This window comes from Netta rufina (assembly GCF_964035555.1).
Source record: "Netta rufina genome assembly, chromosome: 14".
NCBI lineage: Eukaryota > Metazoa > Chordata > Aves > Anseriformes > Anatidae > Netta > Netta rufina.
In genome coordinates this window covers 11,479,491-11,503,284 of record NC_140137.1, presented here as the reverse complement: position 1 = coordinate 11,503,284, position 23,794 = coordinate 11,479,491, and the positions used below count along the sequence as shown (strand labels likewise).

Below are 23,794 nucleotides of genomic sequence, written 5' to 3'. Positions count from 1 at the left end.
AAAGCTGGGTGGAAATTCCTAAAGGAATTTCTGGAAAGAATCTCTCTTGAGATCACCAGGAAAATCCTAGAAAGTCATGTGAGATTCCTAAAAAGATAAGGAAAAATGCAAGAAAGCAATGGGAAGTCCCTGGTGGAGTTTTGTATCCTGTAGTTCCTAAAGACCTGGAGGAAGTTCTTAGAAGGCAGTGCTGAGAAAACCACAAGAGGAAATTAGCCACTGTAAACAGCGAGGGAAAAAGTGAAACCTGAAAGTAGATAGGATCAGATCCAAGAGTCTTCCCTAAATGCAACTTTTAGCTAGACCCTAATTTGAACCTCTCCTAAAGGGAGAGGACCAGCTCGAGGGACTCCGAGTGTCAGTGCTGGCACAGCCAAACCCTGATGTGCACCCAGCCCAGCACCGCTGAGCCTCGCAGGATGGGAGCATGGGCATGGGCTTCCAGGCCCCTGACCCTGAGATAAGTTTTGACAAATCAGTGATGAAACACAGGAAATATTTCCAGCTTTTAAAAGTACTGCCTGTTAGAGACTGCTCTGGGAGCTGCTGTTGCAGTGGCAGGGCAGGAAAAAGCCAAGGGCATTGAGGCAGGCTGCAAAGATGTTCCTGATGTTATGGGGATGAACCAGTCCTGCCTGGTTTGGTGGGGCTGGCACAGAGGCTGGAATTGAAAAACACGTGCAGATGAGGTGAGGTGAAAGTGCATTCAGGATTATGTCATGGTTTGGGGTCAGATCCTTGGGTTTTTCAAAAGCTCAGATGGAAGTTGTGGCAGGTGGAATGAGGCAGACCAAAGCTGGGACCCTGGTTTGGGGTCTTACTGGGAATGTTGTTCTGTCGCTTCTGGTTTTTAATTTAACTCACTGGAATATTTCTGACTGCCTTCAAGCCAAGACTGTGTGACTTGTAAGGAGCTTGGCAACCAGCACCTTGCCTCCAAGAACAGTTTAATCCCTGTAGCTGAATACGAAACCCCGGGCTGGCCCAGCTGGTGCACCCCAAAGGCAGCAGGGCTGTCTGGGACTTGCAGCGGGTGACAGGATGTGTGGGAAGGGCACGGAGCTGCATCAGGGATGATCAGGGTGGGCATTAGGAAACAGTTCTTTACTGTGAGGGCAGCCAGACACGGGAACAGGCTTCCCAGCCCTTGCTTCCCAGCAAGGTGGTGATACCCTGTGCCTGTCAGTGTTCAAGAGGCATTTGGGTAATGCCCTTCATACTGCACTCTAACTTCTGGTTAGCCCTGAAGTGGTCAGGGAATTGGACCTGATGAGCTTTGGGGTCCCTTCCAACTATTCCATTCCATTCCATTCCATTCCATTCCATTCCATTCCATTCCATTCCATTCCATTCCATTTATTTATTGTTTGGTGTTTTGTTCAATTCTCTTTAACTCAAGGTCCTTTAGTAGCTTGCCTATGGAAGGGCTGTGGAGCGTGACCATCCTGGATGTGCAGTGACGTGTACTTATAAATCATCAGCTGTGATTTTTTTCTCACCTGCCCCACCAACCTTTAGAGGCAATGGGTTTAGGTCAGTACCAAGCACACTTTTCATCGTCACACATCTTGCATCGGAAAAAAATAAAGTCTGCTGGTAGAAGTGAAACCACCATCCGCTAGTCAGGGGCTGGGCTGGAATATGAGAGAAGGATCCATTTTGTGCTGCTGGCTGGCACACAGCTCAGGAGTGAATCCGTAACACCAGCTTAGGAGTGGAGAGTGCCACCTACCAAGCCATCTGCTAAGAAAATTGTATTATCTGTAGTTTTATCCACTGCTGCTAGAAATCACTAACACTCAGCTGTGAAGAGCTTTGCTGCTAATATATCTATTTGTATTCTTTTTATCTATCCACTCAGAATTAATTATTTCTCAGATTAATTTCATTCTAATGAATCATTCTGTAACACAGGCTTTATTGCATTTCTGAGGTACTAATTAATATGTCAAAGCCATCTTTAACTTTAAAAGTGCTGTCATTTTTTTCCGTGACTTCTCTTTTGATTCATATATCCAATTTATCTGAGGGCCGAAAATGTCCATGCAGTATGGAGCGAAAGAAAAAAAAATGCAAGCCATACAGGATGAAAAAATTATGCAAATGCAAATAAAGCATAACTCAGCAGTGAGGGGGCAGTCCGTATTTTTGTGTCGACACTCTGGTTTATGTTCTGTTTCATGGAGTAGATCCTCAGCAATTGACTGTGGAGGGATTTTTATATGTATGGAGTAGGATATAAAAATCAGCAGCACAGGGAGTGCCTGCATTTGTCAGCGAGGCGATTGGGAAGACCGAGCTATGTTGTTTCAGTGGAGGCTTCGTGTTGGCTTGCTGTGGGTTTCTTGGCAGGGTTCTGCCGTGTGGCAGGGATGAGGCTGTTGGGGGAAGCGTTATTCCTTCCCCTGAGCTCTCCTCTCTTCACAGCAACATTTTATTCTCATCATCCTCTGCAGCTTGGCTCTCGACCCACTCTGGAGGAAAGCGTTGGCAGGGCTGTGATCCCTCTCCTACCCTGTGTTTGCAGCAGGTGGGAATCCCAGGGAGAGAAGGGGGGAAATTTAGGGTCCCCTGCCTGAGTGATTCCAGGGGGAGCCGCAGGAGGAAGGGTCGCTCTGTGTGTTTGTTGTGCAGAACTTGTCTTTCTCTGGGCCTGTGGGAGGGAGTGGTTGGAACTGGAAAACCCCCATAATAAGTCACAGTGTGAGATTTGCTGATTAGATAATGGAGTTATTGGCAGCATCGTGCAGAGCCTCAATCACCCGTGGCTCCTGCCTGGCAGAAGATATGGTTGTTCAGGTGACAGCTTCTGCTCCGGTACCTAGCTACAAGCTGGATATTTCCCTCTCATTCCTGACTTACACTTCTATCCAAAAGGAGCCAGTGTCTTGTAAAATCTCAGGGGTTATAGCTGAAAGCAACCTTTTTTTTTTTTTTTTTTTTTTTGGGGGGGGGGGGGGGATGGGTTTGCACTGAAAACATAAAGAAGGATTGATGGCAAGGCTTCTGCTTGAACAGTGTGGGTTTACAATCAGGTTATGGTCTTCCACACCTCCTAAAGCTTGTGCATGCAGACTGCTACAGGCAAGCGGCTGCTTTTTGTGCATCTGCTGCCTAAGTTCCCACAGAGAGCAAAAATCCTTTCTGCACACTTCCTCTGTTACCTTTCCAACCCCAGGGTTAGAGGGTACACATCCATAAGCTACACTCAAAAAAAGGAAAAAAAAAAAGGAAAAAAAGTCCACACTCAATACTGACTATTTGAGCCTCTTGTTAGCAGTGTTTGGAGACTAACTATCACTTCTCTCACTGACCCTTTTTCCCTGCTGGTGGGTCTTTATCATACAAACATGAGCTTGAGATCCTTGGAGATTTTTATTTTATTTTATTTTATTAGCAGGAAAGTAATAGTTCTTTCTGCTTCTACTCTTCACTCTGTTTTGTACTCACTACTGCATTTTTCCCTGTGGAATGCCCAAACATGATATTATAAATTTAACCAGTGTGCTTCATTGATCTTTAAGGGAGTTCATAGCTGTTGCTCGATTTCCAGAAACCTTTGATTTTTCCGAGAAGGTTAAGCTGAGGCTAAAGTTATCTTGGCTTATTAGTATAACCAGTTATTTAGAAGCTTGACAGCTCTTTCAGACATTATTTCTGCTAACATGCCTCAGCTGATTTCATGTTTAATACATCCCATGCATGCAGACTCAAAAAGTCATCCTGAGAGTGACATGAGTACAATTTGTATCCCCACATACTGTAATATTATTTTGTAAATTAAGCTGCCTTTCTCCAGCTTTAGTACTTTTTTTTTTTTTTTTGATTAAAGCGTGTTTATCTCTGAATGCAAGAGATTTGGACTTCTTTCAACTCTGGCTTGGTATTCCAGTAGCAAATTACTGTTTGGATTAAGATCATTTGGATCAAGGTGCTACTCAGTATTTATATTTTTAAATCTTTATGTCAACTAAATAGGCATTTCTCCAAACAGAGTCTCCAGGGAGGAGCAGGTATCTCACAGGGTGGTAATAGAGACACAAAAGATTTCCTTTCCCGGGCATTGCTTTGATTCCAGCATCAGACAGTAGTGGTTGGAAAACATTAAATAAAATTAAGCTGCTGTTTTATGTTGGGGCCTAGGGAAAATTAAACAAGATCTATACTTGTTTTGGGATGTCAAAGAAACACCTGCACTGTTGCTGGCAGTTTTAGGCAAGCCCTGACCTGGACAAGAGCTGATCCTTCAGCACTGGCCGACGGGATGTTAACAGGAGAGCAGCAAAAGGAAAATCCAGCCCATGCTTTGCATAAACGGCAGCCAGAGCTCTGTCAATCGACTGCCTAATCCCAACACTGGATTTTCCTAAACAATAGGGTTTTAATGGATTTCACTTCTGCTCCTCACCTGGGTATGACTATTAAGTCACGAAAGTTTTAAAAGCTTACAAAGGACCTGATGTGACAAATGAGGACAGCAGGGAGCCCTCCACGAAGTGTGAGTGTTTGAAAGCTGCACTGCTGTTTAAGGGGCTTTGCTGCACTGGTATGGTCTCAGCTGAGCCACACCCAATTTTCATCCACAAAATGATCACAGAAACTTAGGGATAAGATAGGAGAGATGCTCTGGCATCTGAAACAGATTCTGAACTGCCAGACAAATGAAGAAAGTGAGATTCTTATGGGAAGCTCATAGATATTTTTTTTATGTCATCAGATGAAATCTTTAACCCTCACACATATCAACAGCATTAGACCTCCCGATGCTGAATTCAGCTTTTTCCCCAGGAAAGCTGAAGAAAAATCAATTCCCTAGCAAAAGCCAACAGAAGAGTTCACTTGACTCAATAAACAGATCACTGAGAAGGAACTTCTCCCTTCTCTGCAATATGCACCTCAGCGTTCCCCTCCTGCATGCCTGGAAGGTTGTGCTGTTTGGGTGCTCTGCAGTTTCTGTGATTCCTCTTGGAATAATCTAAGGTGGCTGTGGTAGAAAGCCGCTCTGGGGGAGCCTCTTGAAGTTCTTACAAATAGAAGCAGATGTGCTCAGCAACTTCTTATGCAAGCAATGTTCCCCTCAGCCTAGGGTTTCTATTGAGAGGCAGGAGTGTGCTATGTTTTCAAAAGACAAGAATCGTTCAGTAAATCTCACCTGTGTTGTGCTTCAAGGAGAAAAAGAAAAAAAAGAAAGAAAAGTCCTGAAAATATAAAAACAAAATTCAGAATGAGTTTCATTAGAGATCTCGATTACCAAACAGCACAGATTTCATTCCTTGTCTATTTTCACTTTCCTCTGGGGATCAATGATGATTAAAGGATAGGATAATAAGATGGGGGAATGAGAACTTGCTGAGAAGCAATTAAAAATGAGCGAAAGAGAGAGGGGAAGGGAAAACAAGTATTTTAGCTAGCTAGTCAAGGTTAGTTTAGCACTGTATCTGCTTTAACTGACATCATGGAAAATTATAGATGGCACATAAGCAACTTCAGTAATGCTGAACCCCAGGAAATGTGTCTTGACAACTTAGCGAGCTTATTTTTGTTCTTCCAGGAGAATTTAACCCCCCCATGATGCCTTTTATCTTCATTTTCTGATTTTTCGTTTGGAAGTGAGATTATTATACCAAGGCAGGAACTTGTAAATCAACACATTCATCTTCCTTCGTTGGCTGTTGTGGCTAAGGTAAGAAAGAAAAACACCTTTTGTATTAGGAAGGGTTTGGGATGGAACCGCTCTGTTTCCAGGGCTTGCTACAGGACCTGAATGATTTTTTTTTTGCATAGAAGCAAACACTGCCCGAAGAGAGTGGTCCGAGATTTCTGTGGGCAAGGAGTGCAGTTGCTTTACCCGAGTTTTCTCCCGCAGCCAGAGGCCGGGACTCAGCCCCTGCCCGTGGGGTGCCAGCCCTGGGGCTCCCGGAAGGTCCCAAGGGCCGGAGCCACTTGTCCCTCTGCTGTCCCCTCGCCTGACCCGGGACAAATCACTCAAGGTACGGATCCTCAGGCACCTGAGCACCCTCGGGCAGCTGAGCTTGAGGTTTTTCTCCTTGTTTCCTCCCTGCAGGGAGGATTTTATCCCGTATGCAGGAACAGGGATGTCCCTAGGAACTGAAGTTTGTTGCCTCCTTCTCAGCCCCTCCAGCGGTGCCCACAGCGCCGGGTTCACCGCACCCGCTCCCTGCCTGACGGCGGCCTCGGGGTTCCCGTCTAGCGGCTGCCTCGGGCTAGCCAAGCCGATTTTTTGGCTCAGAGCCTCGGCCCTACAGGAGAAGCTCTACCGGGAGTCCCCAGGGGGTCGCTCTCCATCCCTGGGCGCTGTGCCCCTGTCCCCGCATCCCCCGGGGTCCCTCTCCCTGCGGAACCGGGGCGTCTTTGGGGGCTTTGTGGGGGGCAAGGGGGCACATAGAGAGCATCCCGGCGGCGGTGCCCCCCTCCTGGGGCTGCCCGGCGGTGGGGCGCGGGGCCACGGTCGCCCAGGAGAGGGAGCCCGGTGGCCGCGGCTGCGCCGGGAGCCGCGGGGGCGCGGGGCTGCGGCGGGCGGCGGGGAGGCGGCGCGGAGCAGAGCGGAGGGGAGCGGAGGGGAGCGCAGGGGGAGCGCTGCCCCGGCTGCTGCCCGCCCGCTGCCAGCTTGGCCAGACCCTACCCGACCTCCCCCCGCCGGTGAGTACCGACCCCGACCCCGTTTGTCCCGGGGAAAAGGTCCCGAGCGTGCCCCGGGGGTGCCGGTGTCGGTCGGGGAAGCAGTGGGTGCCCCAGGCTGCAGCCGGCATCCTGAGCCTCTGCGAGCATCCCCCGGGCAGAAGTTGGGTGCCGGTCCTGACTTTTCGCATCAATGACTTGAACGCGGCCGGCTCGGGGCAGCACGCAGCACCCCGTGGGTGCCGGGGCTCGGCGGAGCTCAGGACAGGGCAAAGTTGTCCCCGTGTGCCTTAAACTCCCGGGCATCCTCTCTCGTAGCCCAGCTTTACTTGGTTATGCCCCGGGAAGGCAGAAAATTCGGGGAGAGGCAGCCCAGGGGGGAAGCTGCGGCCGGCCGAAGATGTGAGAGGAGGAGAAGGGGGGGGGGTTGCTTTTTGCCCTCTGCATGCCTCCATGCCTGTCTTTCCCTTGTCTTAATCCTTCAGGAAGGAGACGCCGGGAGGACAGAGCTTTCCCGGAGGGGCGATGCTGCCGAGCCCTGCTCCCGGCAGAAGAAAGCCTTTGCCGCCGGGACCCCCCTCGCAGCGGGACGGAGGAGAAGTCCCCGGCCCCGGAGATGCGCGGCCCGGGGCAGGCTGCGGGAGAGCATGAAGAGCTGCCTTCACCTGCCCTCTTACTAAAAGGAAAAGCATGCTGAAGCCGGCCCCGACCCCTGGAGCGCAGCCCCTCTGAGCAGGAGGTGGGATTATTCCGTGGTGGCTATGGAGAGCTGTAACCTGGCAGTGAAGTGCTAAAGCCACTTTTCCCTGCTTCAAGAGGAACCCACATCGGGCACCACCGGCTTCACACCCCGCGTTGTGGCACAGAGGAGCTCACTCAGGTCCTTCCTCCTCCTCTTGCCCTTCTTTCTCCCTCCAGGGAACGACAGAAGAGAGAACTGCTACTCGGCTCTTGCCAGTGCTGGGAATACCGTGCCTTTTGCCTGGGATGAATCGCCCCAATGCGCCACTTCTGCGGGATGTACAAAGTGCGACGGGGACTGACCCAGCCACCCACGTTTGCCAAGTGATCAGCAGTGGCCATGGGCTGGAGGTAGCTGGACACACACTGGTGGGGTCCGTCACACACTGCCCGACAGCGCAGACCTGCTGCTGGCTGGAAAACTAACTTCTGGTGGTCCCACTTCGGCAGCTCCTGGTTTTACTTCTCCCCTGCCAATTTGCACTTTCAGGGAAAAACGCACACAGGCACCTGATGAGATGCAGCGTTACTGGGTTGGTTTTGTGTGTCAGATTTGCTATGCAATTCCAAAACTAAATGAGGAGGAGAGACGGCCTTGCATCCCAGAGCAAACAGAGAATCAGAGGTGAAAGGTAGGAGCCAGAATTTCTCATTTAAATAAAACTAAATAACCTGAGCTGCTTCTTACTGAAAATCTTTAAAACACACCTACTGTATGTTTATTTTCTTTGTCTCTGGAAGTGTAAAACTTGACCGGTTTGGAACAAAGTGAAGAATTGCTCGCTGACGCTGCCCAGAGACAGAGGACTGATGGATTTTGTAACAGGAGCGTGCTGAGGAGGAAGGAATGGAGTGTTTCAGCAGTGAGAAATTCAGGGGACCAAAGTAGAGAACAAGCACCTTGTATAGTACGCATCAGTAAATATGAAGGGCTAGTGCAATGGACGCTGGAAACACTCGATCAATAGCCTATTTAAGTGGGATATGTGCAAGCATGGAAAAGTGATTGCTTTCCTGTCTGTGGGGTATATTTGTAGAGGACAGCAGCAGAACATTTGCAGGTGATCAGTCTGAATTAGGCTACTTCATGCTGGGGTGGTGCAACGTGTTTCTGAAAGGATTGCTTAAAAACTGGTCTGTGGAGCTGACTGTACTTGTGCATTTTCAGTTCTTGCTCATAGAGCTTTCAATGTCATTCAGGGAGATTCAAAGTGGATGAAACCCATCCGGGGGTGTGGGGACCGTAAGAAAGGATCTTTGGTCCGTTTGGTGACGAGTAATTAGTGGACGTCTGATGTCTTTGCAAGGAAAGGAGCTGATGTCGTCATCAAAGTCATGATATGATTTCCCCTCAGGAGAAACTATGACTTGGAACGACACCACTATGGACGGGGAAGGGTTGCTTGTGGAAAGGGACTCTTCCTTTCGGATTCTCACGGGCTGCTTCCTCTCGCTGCTGATCCTCTCCACGCTGCTGGGAAACACGCTGGTCTGTGCAGCCGTCATTAGGTTTCGCCACCTGAGGTCCAAGGTGACCAACTTCTTTGTCATTTCCTTGGCTGTGTCAGATCTCTTAGTGGCGGTTTTGGTCATGCCTTGGAAAGCTGTGGCCGAGATTGCTGGTTTCTGGCCTTTTGGTTCATTTTGCAACATCTGGGTGGCCTTTGACATTATGTGCTCGACAGCCTCCATCTTAAATCTGTGTGTCATTAGTGTGGACAGATACTGGGCCATCTCCAGCCCATTTAGGTACGAGAGGAAAATGACCCCCAAGGCAGCCTTCATCTTGATCAGTGTGGCGTGGACTTTGTCTGTGCTGATTTCCTTCATCCCCGTGCAGCTAAACTGGCATAAGGCTACCACCACAAGTGTTTTGGACCTAAACGCCAGTTTACAAGGTGTAAGCATGGACAACTGTGATTCTAGCCTAAATAGGATGTATGCCATCTCCTCTTCTCTAATTAGCTTCTACATACCTGTTGCCATCATGATAGTAACTTACACGAGGATATACCGGATTGCCCAGAAGCAAATACGACGAATCTCAGCTTTGGAGAGGGCAGCAGTGCATGCCAAGAACTGCCAGACCACGAGTGGCAATAGGAGCAGCATGGACTGCCAGCAACCTGAGAGCAACTTCAAAATGTCCTTCAAGAGGGAAACAAAGGTTTTAAAGACTTTGTCGGTGATCATGGGGGTATTTGTGTGCTGCTGGTTGCCATTTTTCGTGTTGAACTGCATGATTCCCTTCTGCGAGCCTACTGAACCATCCAAGGGAGCAGAAGCTTTCTGCATTAACTCCACCACCTTTGATGTTTTTGTTTGGTTTGGATGGGCTAATTCTTCCCTCAACCCCATCATTTATGCCTTCAATGCTGATTTCCGCAAGGCATTTTCAACCCTGCTAGGATGCTACAGGCTCTGCCCTATGTCCAGCAATGCTATAGAGACTGTTAGTATTAACAATAATGGAGCAGTTGTTTTTTCAAGCCAACATGAGCCCAAAGGATCCAGCCCCAAAGAGTCTAATCTGGTTTATCTGATTCCACATGCAATCATCTGTCCAGAAGAAGAACCTCTAAAAAAGGAAGAAGAGGGTGAACTATCTAAAACCTTGGAGAAAATGTCTCCAGCACTGTCGGGTATCTTGGATTATGAAGCTGATGTTTCTTTGGAAAAGATCAATCCCATTACACAAAATGGGCAGCATAAAACCTGAGCAGTAAGGTTAACCCAGCAAGACCCAATAGTGTGCATTGTAATAATCTTTTTTTTTTTTTTTTAAAAAAAAAAAACCTAAGCTCTAGGGAGAAATACACATTTACACAAAGCCCAAAATTATTTTTCCTGGCATTGAAAGCAAATTTAATATTTAAAACACTGAACAGCAAAAGATAATGAAAATTGGTTAAAAAAAAGGATGTTCATCTGTACTCTTCATGCTGAGGAATATATAGGAATTTGGATACAGGGCAGTAATAAAGAATATATTTCTCCTCTACACCTAGAGAAGCCAATTTCTAGTTTGAAATGAGGCAAAAGATAAATGTTAAGTATTTAAAGATTAATGTTTACTAGAAGTTAAAAGATTGCTGTGTTTTGTGATAGTGGGTGTTAACAGGTCCTAATTTAAGGCTGAGGGATTGTAAAGGTAGGTAGAGGCCTTCTTAAAATTATTTCTAAAAAATAATTGAGCCTTATAATGAGAATGGTTATTTTTAAAGCTTTGGGAGGTAATATGTTGATACCAGTTTTATTTATTTATTGTTTTAAATTGATATTTTTCATATGTTATAAGAGATCTAGCTTTATTTATGTTATTTAAGATGTCTAAATAATGGGATATTTTTGGAGTGTCATAACTGCATTTTGGCCAGTCAACCAGTCAGCACTTTATTAAAAGCTCCAGTAGCCTGGAGAGCCAGTGAGGATATGAAGGAAGGCTGAGAAGCTCAGCAAGAGATGAAGGAATCAACAAAACTGATGTGGTGTGGAGTTTGTTTGTTTATGGCCTTTTGTTTTTAAGTGGGATTTCTTTCAAAAGATAGGACCAGCGTTGACTGAGTTGTGAATTCTCTTCCCTTATAGAAATAAAAGAAATTGCTGCTATTTATTTTTAAAAAAGTTTCATGTTACAAAGACTTTGCTAGAATGTCAAGTTTGTGGATCTGTAAATACCTTAAATATGACTACAACCTTAAGAAGAATCCAATTTGAGAAGAAAAGCTTCTTAGATAACAATTCTTAGTATATAATGTTTTGTATTTATGTAATATAAACAGCTTTCTCAGACTTTTCTTATTTCAAGTCTTGGATATCTTTTCTGAACAAACACGGTTGGTTACAATGGTAGGAAACATGCCAAACCTCATTATCATTTGTATTACTGCAGCAACACCAGGATCATGCTGTCTGTCTGCTCCTGTATCAGTCAGAGTTAAAAAGTGAGGTACCTAGTGCTTTACTTTGGAAGCTGGGAGGACATTACATTTTAGTAATTACCATGCCAACAGTCTGTTCAATAAGGAATAGTGCCTCATTTCCATTTGGGATTAAGACGTTTCTAACTATGGATGGAACTGCAGTCCCCACCTCAAAAACGTCCTGTGAGCTCCAAACCAGAGTTGCCAATGTTCAGTTCAGAAACTGCTACTTTTCCATTGTCCTACCCCTGCTGCTTTCCCTTCGTAATGCCAAAAGCAATCAGTGAACATTAGCAACAGGACCGCTGGGTGTTAATATTCAGCAGCATTCAAAGAGAGCGATTTGTTTTCTGAATGGGCGCAAATACCCTCCGAAGAAACTTTTCGTAACATATATCAAAAAATGTGTTGTCAGGAAAAGAGAACTAAGAGGAAAAAAAAATAATTCTAATGAACTCTATACATCCTGCATCAGGTCTGTGTATTTATGTATTGTGAATGTTTTCATAATTTTATTGCCTGTATGCTGCTTTCATACATATAATAAAATTATTTTGTGAAGAGAAGGTCAAATAAAACAATCCACATTGCATTTATTAAATACATGCTGGTTTTTGGCAGTTGTATTGATTGTGTTAAAGGCAAGGATGGTTCCTGTTTTTCCATTTGCCCTTATTTAGGAACACACCAGTGAAGCAGATGGGATTTTTTATTAGAAGCAGGAAAAAGTCCCCTCTGCTGAGAGACCTCTCAGCCCTTGCTCTCAGCTAGGGTTTGAAAGCAGTGCATGTAGTTTGAAAAAAACTCATCCTGTTTTAATGCGACTGGTTTGAATGTGTAATGTTTGGTTTACTGGTAACTCTTATCTCAGTGATTCTGCCTTTGATTAACAGAATAGCGAACTTGGGTTATAGCATACTTTTAATGTTGCTTTTTAAAAGAAATTTCTTTCTTTTGAAGCTGTGCAGTACTTTTCAAAGCCTAATACAATCTTACCACTGGTGCCTGTTTTTTTTTTGAGCAAATGACTCATTTCAGAAGTGATGAGATGGGGAGGGCTCAGCTGAAGTGCAGAAATGTCACTCTGTTAACAGTGACTGGTACTTTGCTTTTGTCTTTGTCAGCCAATTCAGTTTGAAATGAAGAAAAAAAGAAAAAATGTGGTCATTTCTGCCTCAGGCATTACCAACATGGCTGGATCAGCACCAGAGACCTGAGCTGGTGTAGGGGCAGCAGCGATGCCCAGCTCTCCTTCGCCAGCACTGATGCCAGGGAGTTGTGTGCTGTCCCTGGTCAGTAAATGCAGCCTTTCTTAGCTTCCCGGGGAAAATTCCCCCATGTGGTCCAGATGCCTGATTTCTTTACGTGCCTTTGAGGAATTATTTTAGTTCTTTAAAAATCCACAGGCCAAAGATGAAGTTTTGTGGTTGCTTTGTTAATTGCATCTGCCTTCAGGAGCTTTTATTCTCAAAGCTCTGAGCACTTTGATATAATAGCAAAAATATGGTTTAAGGGGAGCATGTAAAGCAAGATGCTGGTTTTGTACTAGCCGATACAGGGTGGTTTTATGTCCCAACACAAGTGTCTGCTGTGGTGTGACCAGGGGCTGTCCCAGGACTGCCCTGGCTTCAGAGGGGAGGTTGTGGGGAAGCGCTCCTGCTCCTGAGAGCTTCCCTTCGAAATGACGGGCTCCCTGCTAAAGACAGGGCAGGAGGGACTGACTCTCTTCTGAGTTGATTTTATTGTTTTCTCTCTCCTTCTATTTATTTTTTTTCTTTGAACTCCTTTCCTCTAGATACATTTTAGAGTACCACAAATTCACCTGGATCTCCCTTTACTCCCATACTCCCATTTACCTGTTCCTTTTCTATCATTTCCCACTCATCACCCTTTACCTGCCCTCTCCTTTCTTCCCACCGCTGCCAGAGCCCTTCTTCCACCCTGTTTGGCTCCATTGGCCTTCATAACTCTTTGCAGGGAAGAAAGCTCAAGCGAAAATCATCTCTCAGCTTTCTTCCCACAGCCTGCACCCAGAAACGCTTCCCTTACCTGCTGCAGAGCCTGGAGATCCGTGCCAGTGGTGGCTAGAAGGACCAACAGCACATACCTGCCAATTGCTGCTCTATTTATATGCCTCTAACCCGACTTAATTACCCAGAAGTTATTACCTGCTCTGTGCCTGCTCCCCAGCTGCTTGAAACCAGTGCTCTGCTGGACATCAAGGTCAGGGCGCACCTTGCCATGCTTGGGGCAGCCCAGGGTTCCTTACTGGGGTCTGCCCAATTTTTGGGGCTAGGGCTCTCCCTGCCCAGTGTCAGCAGGCAGCAGCAGCCTTGCTGGTGTTTTGGCAGATCAGAGGAATGAGCCTGGCTGTGGGTGTTTCGTACACATACCCGGTGTAACCTTCTCCTTCTGCATTGATTCCTCGTGACTGGAGGTATTTTTCTATTTGTAGATGGGAGAGGTTAATAATTAACCTGATGGCCTTGATGAAGGAGCTGTTTGCAACGAGTGAACCATAATCACTAGATTAAATCTGAATACATTTCTCCGTTCCCTTGGCAAGCATTTCATGCTGATTTGGGTCTCTGACTTAACAAAGCGTACAAAAGAGGATGGAAGAGTAAATGCCTTTGCTGATGTACAGTTCTAATAATGTAGTTATGGGGTTCCAGTCCGGGATTTTTTCAAATGAATAATTTTCAGAAGCACCCATCTGACTGAAATTTCAAATAACTTCTTTGATTAGTATCTCGAGAGACAGATGATTCTAGGAAATATTTTGTTGGTTAGTATAATGATAGTACAAGTGTTCCCGGTGATATCGCTCATGGCCACACAACAAATGTAACCTAAAGAATAAGGAAAACAATGCTGGCTATTCCATAACTTCCAAAAGATGAAAGCACATAACATAATATATTCTTGCCTGTTATGCTGCACTACAGCAAATACAGCAAAATACTGCGACTGGAGTCAACTGCGTTGCTTCCGTGCTGCCCCTCGCGTCGGGGTGTCTGTCTGGTTCCACACAGGAAGACAACGTGGGGATCAAAGAGATTTGACCTGGAAAGAAATGAAATTGGCAATAATAGGAGTGGTAGGGGACTTGTATAGCTTGCTTACACTTTGCTTTGTGCCAGATAACTCAAATATTTATTTCTCTCAGGTCTCCTCTATTTATCATGTCAGCATGTGCCCCTTTAAACCAGTTGGATTTTTTTCCTGTTTGAATATCTCCAGTCCAACAAAACTGGAACTGTTACTGGGTGTTGGCTGAAAATATTATTAGAGGATATTTTGACTTTTTCAAAACAATTTTTTAATTTACTTAACTTTTCAGATTACAGTTTTAGAACTTGAATTAGATCTTTAATTTGAAAATAATGACAAAGAAGATAACTACTGAAAATAAAATGAAATCATTTAATATGACTCGCATTAAATGATTAGATTGTTCAAACCTTTTTCCTGTTCCCACCCCTTGATTTTCAGATCATTGAATTCCTATTCATTTCACACTTTCCTTAGAAAAGGAAACACTCTGAAATCTTGCATAAAGACACAGAATGAAAGAAGAATTTGCTTCCTGTGTTATTCCACTGATGTGAGCAGAGAAATCAAACATTTCACAGTGCTAAAGTAACATTGCAAAACTTCCCTCAGTTTCAGAGGGAGACAATCATGGCTTCAGACACCAAAACATTTTTGCCTGTTTTTAATGTTCTTTTCTTTGTTAATAAAGGAGTTTCTGATGGTACCCTTTTCTAATTCATTTGTATGCCACTCTGTATTGCTACTAACAATTTTACTTTCAGATGTACACACACACACACCATATTCTCATTTAGTAGATTCAGAGGATATATGGAAAAAGAAAGCTCAAGTGAAAAGAAATGAACTTACATTGCCATCACTCTCTGCTATGTAAGCAGACCACAGAAAATGATTTGGGGCTGCATTCCATGCATTAAATGGACAAACCCATCGGACTGGTAGGCCCTTAATGTTAGCAGTCCTTCGGATGTGACCTCGAGCTGAGGAGCGCAGCTGACAACAGCCTGTTGGAAATGCAGGTGGGCCCCTGCATTGTGCTGAGTGGTGGTTGGGGTGGAGAATGGGTATGCCCGAGAAAGGCATTCAGAAGGCTATTAAAATATAATGTGTTTTGAAATTGCTCAGCAAAAAGTGTTCTAAATTAAAAAAAAAAAGACTTGAAAGTGCTATTATTTATTTATTTTTCACTTTCTAGTTTTCTAAGTCTTTTGTAACGATTTCTGTGATGATTTCCAAGACGTAAATTTTACCATTTGGTTTTGGTTCTCTTTGCTTTTCTAGGGTTGTGTTAGGTTCTCTTCGCTGTCCTGAAGCTCTGTTAGACTTTGCTGTGGATTTGTGTCTTCTGCTGAGCAGATCATGCTCCAGCAGCCCCTCAACCTGCTGGCATTGTGCTCACTCCACTGGGGTGGGAAGGGACAGAGATAAGAGGAGCCCCCAGGAAAAAGCCACATCTGAAGAGGGGGAAATTACTGTTGAGCAAAAAGTTCAAATTTCAAGCTCATATCTATTTTGTAGGGACTAAAACTAACCCGTTTTCATATTTTTTCCAATTTACTTGCAACAGTTTAAGGTAATTTCTTTGAAATTAACACATACAACTTAAAGAATACCAGCATTTTCTAAGTAAGAAAGATACTTATAATAATGAACATTTCAGAAATATTTTAATTAAATATCCTTACAACCCTTAGAAAATAGAACACTTTCAATGCATTTTGTTCATGTAAAAAATTATTCAAAATAAGAGGACAAATTCTGACGAGAAAGACATCATGCAGAAACTTTCAGTCATATTTTTTTCTTGTTTGAAGGGAGAAAATATAATGATAGATAGCCTTGTGGTAAAATGTAGTACTAGTAAAAGCATTTCCTGGCGACCAGCAGAAAATAGTCATGGGATGTGCACTTAAAAAGCTTAAAACTTTAGCATGGAACTTTTAAAGCACAATAAATAGAGCCAGCATCATGCCTAAAATTTGCCTTGCATAAATTTTATAAACATTGATTTGGATGAATTGGCTGAGAAGGTGCCTGCATTTTTTCCCTTATATGAAGGAAATATATTTTGGTCAGTGCTTTGGAAAATACAGCCTTTTGCATAGTACTGGTTGTCAGAATTTCCTGGTATTTAAACCTGACTTTTTCACTAAAGTGGCTTAGTTTTCTGCATCCACATTTGGAGGTCTGAACTCAGAGGTATTTTGCACAGATTAAACTCACCTTTACCAAGTGACAACAAGGAAACAAATGCAGGTGCTAACCTAATTCCTGCAGGACAACACATACTGTCTTGCTATTTTTTTGAGGGTCCTGTGGAAGCTCTTTACCAGACATTTAGTAATTCCACTTGTGTTCTTTACTCTGTACCATTGTAAAGTGCCAGTTAATTTTTTAAAATATATTCAATAAGTTCCTGAAGTTAGCTTCCATCCCTCTAAGTGGCATTTTCGTATGCCTGCCACAGGACATCAGTTCCTGCCTGCTGATTCTTGCTGCCTTTCAGCAGAAGCAGGTTCCTTCTTCCTCCTTCCATGACTTTTATGCATGTTCTCTCCGTTCTGCCCCCTTTTCCCCAAATAACATAGGATAACACAAATGGTAGGAAGGTGATTTGATCTGAACTGGCAATTTTTACTCTCTGGGCAGCACCAGGTCCTGTCTCCACCCCAGCTGCTCTGGTGCAGGCAGACTTTTCAGCATTGGTCCTGACTAGGCCCTTGCATATGTTTGCTGGGCCCTCAAAGCTCACAGGCTGCAGGCGGGTGATGCTTGTTTGAAGCTGGATGGGGAGAGCCACAGGGAATGTATTGGTTGAGACATTTTCAAGGCTGGGCTAAAAAGCTGTCCAAATCCTTTGGACAGTTGTGGCATGCATGCTGCTTGAAATAGTGCTCCTCGAGCCCTGCAAAGCATCTGTCCTTCCCATATAAAAAAATTATTTTCAGCAATTTATTTGATTTTGTGGTATTTACTCAGTTCTAACACGCAACTGTGCATATCTCCTGCACCTAACTGAAGCAAAGAGCCAGTTGTGTGATAAGAGCAAATAGAATATAAACTCAAGTTATCAGTCTTTGCATTCTGGAAAAAAAATACACCATTGAGGGGCCAGACTCCCACTCTTTACACAGGGTGTAAACCAGGGTGGAGGCGGCAGAGTGGTGCTGAGCCCCACACTCTGCAGCATGCCTGCGCTTATGCTGCACCACCAAGGCAATGAAAGAAAGGCTTTGCATGCCACAGGCGCTAATCAATGGAGAGTTCAATATTTCAGTCACTTTCTTTTTCAAAACGACTGGTGATCTCTTCCCATCCCTGTGTGCTTGCAGTGCTCAAAATTAAATACAGGGAACGGTCACCAGTAACAGCCCCTGGGGTCTGCAGCAGCTGAGCGTTTGTGGAGAGGGGTGGGATGGGTGGGGTGGCTGAGGGCTTCGGCACATATTTTATGGCTTTCCCCTGCTCACGGCCAACAGATAATCATTTCTGAGCACTACTTCCCTATGTGCTATCTTTTAAAACAGATCAGCAGCTGCAGGTAGTGGGCAGCTGCAGAAGTGGTGCCCCAGAACCGCAGTGACAAACCTGGGGGTGCTGGGCCAAGGAGGAAAGAGGGCTGTCACTTTGGAGAAGCTCTTTCTGGGCTCTGAAAGGACAATTTAATTTCTGAGGCCAAATGCCTCATTTATTATGAAGGGCTCCCTTATTTTGTGTGCGTCTTTTCCCACTCAGCAGGCTGCAACTGGTGAAATTTGGCATCTTCTTGCTATGCTGCTGCTTCTGATAGCAGCAAATAAACATTTAGTTGGATCCATAACTCCTGAACAAACTGGTTGTTTCAACTACAATTAGTCAAAATGACCCTTTTACTTTTATTCTTTAAGGAAAATAAAGCGATTATATGTAATGCTGCAGAGAAACTTTCTCAGTCTTGAAGTTATCTCAGGCAGATACGAGCTCCAGCCTGCAGCCTGGAGTGATGCACGGTTACAGCATGGCTTGTGGCTTGTGCATGCAGTTCATGGAAATGCTGTGCAAGGAATATAAACTAATGAATAGGTCTCACGGTGTGCGGCCTGCTCACCACAGACAGATGTGGGTTAGCTGCTGCAAACAGCCATTGAGCCCTTGGGTTGCTCAGCAAGGCTGACAGAAGGGACACCGAGGGTCTCAGGTCCTCAAGTGCTGCCCAAATTTCCTCCCTGTGTAACCTTCCTGGATAACAGGGGCTACAGCAGGAGCAGATGCTGGAATTTCAGTGCAAGCCCTGATTTTATTCATTCTACAGCCAAAATGAGGCCACGAAGGCTGCCAAGAGGCATGCTTTTTTTGGTTTGACACACAGAGAATACATTTTTAATGCTATAAGTGCTGTTCTCCACCATTGGACTCCCCAGTGATGGATAACTGCAGTCAGAGCCTTGCAGTAAAACATTTGCTTTCAAAGACGATAGACAAAAATACAACAAACAGCATTTTTCATTAAAACAGAAAAATATTCCCTTTAATAGGCCGCTCTCTGACTTTTCTCCAATCTGAGCTGACAAGCAGTAATTCTGCCTTGTGAGGCTAGAACTGAAGAAAGAATAATTTTCTAATCAAAACCAGTGTTTACCACTTCAGGACAAGTTGTGCGTCTGGGCATGGACACCAGCCTTCAGCTAGAGCTGAGGAATGTTTGGTAGAAAATAAGATCATTTTTTTTTCTGTTATCTTGGTCATCCCATGGACTACCTGCTGATTATAAAAGAGAGTTATTAAATATTTGGGCTTTGTGAATCTGAGTTCTGAGCTGGGCAGGATAATGTGAGCAGCTACTTCACTCCTGATGCATCTTAAAGCATGGAGGATGCTTGCAAGCAATTGGACAAAGAATCTCTTTCTGGAGACAGAGAGATGTTTTAATATGGCAAGGTATTTTAGGGTGAGAAATACAGAGGTACGAGTCCTCTTGAGTTTCAGTTTCAGATTCTCAATTCAAATTTATCACTTCTTTCCATATGGGAGCATGGTTACATATCTACATTCAAGACAGGAGGCACTATCTTAGAGCATCTGTACACTTCAAGTGCTTGAAATTCTAACATCAAGCAAAAGCCAATTGGTAGCTCCCCCCATTTCCTGCTTAGCAGAAGTGGTGTTCCCTCCCATGGGGGCACATTAGCAGGGAAGAGGCTGTGCACATAGGAAAGCAAATTTGGAGTCACTCAGGGACAAATGTTGATCTATTACAGCTGAATAAATCTGCAGTGATATAATTTATTCCCTGGGATATGCATTAGATTTATCCTGGCGTACACGAGACCACAAACTTCTGCACGCATGGCACTCCAGCTGATTAACACAATGTGATTCCAGACTACCTTAAGACTGTCTGATGTTTCCCTTAGAAAACCCTTTTTTTCAGTTGCTTATCTCTTTGCTGAACCTCAACCGTTTTGATAGAGTTTTTTTCTATGCTGGATACATGCCTCAGGCAAATCTACAAACTTTTAAAGTGTCAGTCAGAACAGTTCAGTGTGAGAGAACATGAGAACCAGAAAGTTGTGTTTCCCACTTGAAAATGTATGGTTGTTTTGGGGAGAAGCTCCAAAGCTGCTGAGCTTTGGGGCAGAGTTGGCTGACCCTTCTGTGCAGAGGGACAGTGGGACACAAGGCAGAGTAGCATGTGAGCAGGCATCAAGAATACATCATTAATACACATTATTTAACAGAAAAGTTACATGCAAGTGGGGAACAAAACTGGGGATGGGAGCCGAGAGCCCAGCATCTTCCATTCCCAGACCCACTGGCCATGAAGGTGTCCAATGTCAAGCATTTATTATGGAACAATAACAAGGAGAAGATTAAACTGGATTATTATTATTATTATTATTATTATTATTATTATTATTTTGTAATAAGTGGAAACCCCAGTGTCAGAAGGGGAAGATGCTGCTAATCGCTGGTTTCCATGCATGAGTTTGGGTTAATTCCAGCAATGCCATCCAGGAAACAAAGTCAGCAGAAGCCTTTCCTATTAAAACTGTCACAGCTTGATAGGACTCATTCGACAAAACTAAAAGGGAAACAGCCAGCTCGAGCTTCTATTCACTGTGAGGCAAGAGATGGGGCAGAGGCAGGAGGGGGTTTTGCAAATCTGAAAACAAGAGGAGTTGGTAGTCCACCCGTGACATGGAGCCAGCAGCAAAGATCAACACTGGTGAGTTGGTGCCTGGGGCTGCGATACACAAACCTAACTCAGGAACGCCTCCTTGCACAGAAGGCTGGGGGAATTCACACCAGTTTTGTCTCACACCAAGAACACACAGAACACATCAAATTGTGTTCCCAACCCACTGTGTAGAGGGTTTCTGGAGTCTAGCTTCAGGCATCATATCTGCCTGCTTTGAAGCAGGAATTGCCTGCAGCAACTCTGCAGAACTGGGTTTTCTCGCAAAATGTTGTACATTTAAAATTATCTGTGATATTAAAAAAAAAAATCTTTGTGTTTCTAGTTTCTCTGAGTGGGAGTTTTGCTGTACAAGATGGCCTGAAATGAAAATGAGCTGCGTTCCATCTCTGTGGTCCAGCTATATGTGGCCTTTTTGAAATATTGAAATGAGTGTGTGGTGAGGGAGAATTGTTTAAATTAATTTTAGTCTGAATTTGTCAGAACAAATCAAAAAATGGATCAAGGTACAGTTTTCATTTTCTGGAGCATTTCAGAACAGAAACCTGAGCCGTTCTGTCTTCAACTCCTAAAAGTATTTATTTTATTTTACTGATATCCTCACTTTCTTCATGGCCAATTTCTCCAGAATTTGAAGCTTTCTGCAGAGAAGAAAGCCTGTAGGATCTCCTGCACTGCCACATGTCACAGGGTGACCTCACATTATGGCTGGACCACCCCATACATGGTTTATTCTTTAGATGTTTTTAATTTAGATATTTTTTCTCCTTGCATAGCCAGAGATGTCTTCAGTCTCAGGGGCTGCTCTGCCTGTGTTGGCACACGAGGCTGTCGGTGGGGCTGCGTGCATTGGGCAGAACCAGCAGGCTCCGGATGGTCAGCATGGTACCTCGCAGCCAAATCAAATCACAATTAAAAAAAAAGCTACGTGAGTGATTTCGAGAGTAATAAGATAATGTTTCTGTACCACGAGGGACCTGGGATGGGAAAAGCAATCACCTTTGGATAAGCTGTTCAGCCATTTAATGTTCTTAGCATCTCAGAAATCCCCTGTAATGGTTCCGCAGCACTGCCCCACCTGTGAAGCAGACACCCATAATGTCATCGCTTCACCTCTCCTCATGCTGTGGCCAGTTAAACACTGTCTTCTCTCAGTAATAAAGCTGAAGTGCATTTTACTGTGTTCAGTTAGATTGCTCTCTGAATGAGACGGAATAATTTCAGTTCAATGTCAGGCTCTGGTGAAGGAACAAATGAACATGGAAAGCAAGTATCCCCTTGAAGTACTTATTCCAAAAGCAAAATTTATTAGTGCATGCTGCTTGTCTGTTTTTTACCAGTGTTTTGTGCAGTCATGGTGAATTACATATGAATTGTCCTGGCTCCATTGGCTTTTATAGCACTGCACTTACAACTGGTGCCTGATGCTGAAACGACTAGAAATTAATAACATTTAAATACAGACATGAACACTGAGATCTGGCAAAACTGATTTTTTTGCTGGAGCCCATTAATATTGGCTCACTACTTCGTTTCTTGTCACTTTTCACCTATTTTCCTAACCAAGGGAAGGCTGTGGAGAGCTCCCTTCATTGCCAAACCACCCCCGCAGGCAGTGTTATCTTCCCTTCTATGTTGTGTTACCCATCATCTGTGTTTTTTCTCTCTTAGCCTTCCAACAGCACTACACAGCGTGTGGGTGCAAATGAAGAGAAGGTGTCAGCTTGGGCACTGGGGACCGGCTCTGCTATGTGTGTGCATGAGCCACTTCAGTTCTCTTTCTCCCCAGATATTTTGCTTCTGCCCTGGCCCAGGAGATGCTCAGAGGGAATACCAGACTGTCAGAGACACAGCAGTAAATGCCAGTGGTGGGGTTTCATCCTGCAGGGTGCATGGCTGCCTGTCTAGCGCCCATCAGTGCTCACTGCCTTGCCTCCAGCACTCAGCACTCTCTCTGCACTTGCTCTCCAGGTGAAGGTAACAGGAAGGGCTGTGCTTGTTCTCAGTTACCACAAAGGAATTCCATGGGCAAGGCTGCAATCACAATTTCAACCCATGTTTTCACTTTATTTATGGTTTTGCAAGCCCATTTTTTAAAAACTTTTCCAACGAGATGCTGTATGCATCTTTTATTTTAGTTTGAATTATTTTTCACTGTGTTTTCACTGTGTTTATTATCTGTTATTCAAATAGCGATGTCCATAACCCTTCAGTGGCTTTTCAGAAATGAAGAAAAACAAGTTCTCTTCCAGTCAGATGCTTGTTGTTTGTTTACTTCCTCAAAAATGGCTGTTTGCAGATTTGAGATATAAATCTTCTCATAGCATATGCAGACTATGGTAAACATCTAAAAAAAAAGGCAAGCAGCTTGTGGTTAAGAACAAGCAAAAAAAAACAAAACAAAACAAATTTCATATTTAGCATCCTGTCATCTGTAACATGCTTCTGCCCTTTGAGCACATTGTGATCCATTGTAGGGGCTGAGTATGGCATTGGATGGGTGCTGGGATAACCACAGTGGGGAAAATTTCTCCATGGGATGGTCCAGCACCTCTGATCTGAGGTGTATTTAACACTGGCTGCTCAGGTGGGGCCAGAACTTGATTTGTTTCCACCGTGCTCTCTTTTCAAGGCTTTCCTTCAGCATGCTGACAGCCCATGAGGCAGGCTTGTCTGATGAATGACTGTCTTCAGATGGGACCAAGAGCTTGAGAAGCTAAATAGGATGTCTGCCGGAAAATGTACTCCACAAAAGCAGCAATTTGTCTCCTGAACAATCTGGTGTTTGCAGTGAAGTCCACTTTGTCCCGGAAGGCAGAGTAAAAGGGAAGAAAGGTTGAATAATGCACAAGAAGTATCCTTTCACACATGTAGGCATATGATGGGGCTCATGTTGTGTGCTTACGACATGGAGAACAGCAATGTATAGTGAAGGCATTTGGAAGGAAGTGGATTGAGACAAAAAATTAGCTTCATTTTCAAAAATAGGTCACGGACAGTGCATCTTTACTGTATCACAGAGAGAAATTAGAAAGCAGCCTGAACCCCAAGGAGACCAAGACTGGAATGTGTGACTCACAGGAACTCAAACACACACCCAAGAGGTAGAAAGCAAGCTCAATACTCCATCATCCTCTCCAGGCAGGAATGAGTCAGGCAAACTGACATTTGATGATGCTCGTTCCAGGGACGGACTGGAGATGTGCAGTGGGCGCAGAGCAGGCAGCATGCAAGCTCCACTGGTCTGCAGAGCATCAGA

At 44.5% G+C, this 23,794-nt stretch overlaps 1 protein-coding gene across 1 annotated transcript; it reads left to right on the top strand.

Moving 5' to 3' along the window:
- Positions 1-7,928: 7,928 nt before the first annotated feature.
- Positions 7,929-10,099, top strand: DRD1 (dopamine receptor D1; the record flags this gene model as incomplete). Its single annotated transcript, XM_084295012.1, has 2 exons — positions 7,929-8,012; positions 8,736-10,099. The coding sequence occupies exon 2, from the start codon at positions 8,744-8,746 to the stop codon at positions 10,097-10,099; it is 1,356 nt and encodes a 451-aa protein (XP_084151138.1). The 5' UTR covers positions 7,929-8,012; positions 8,736-8,743.
- Between the last annotated feature and the right edge of the window lie 13,695 nt (positions 10,100-23,794).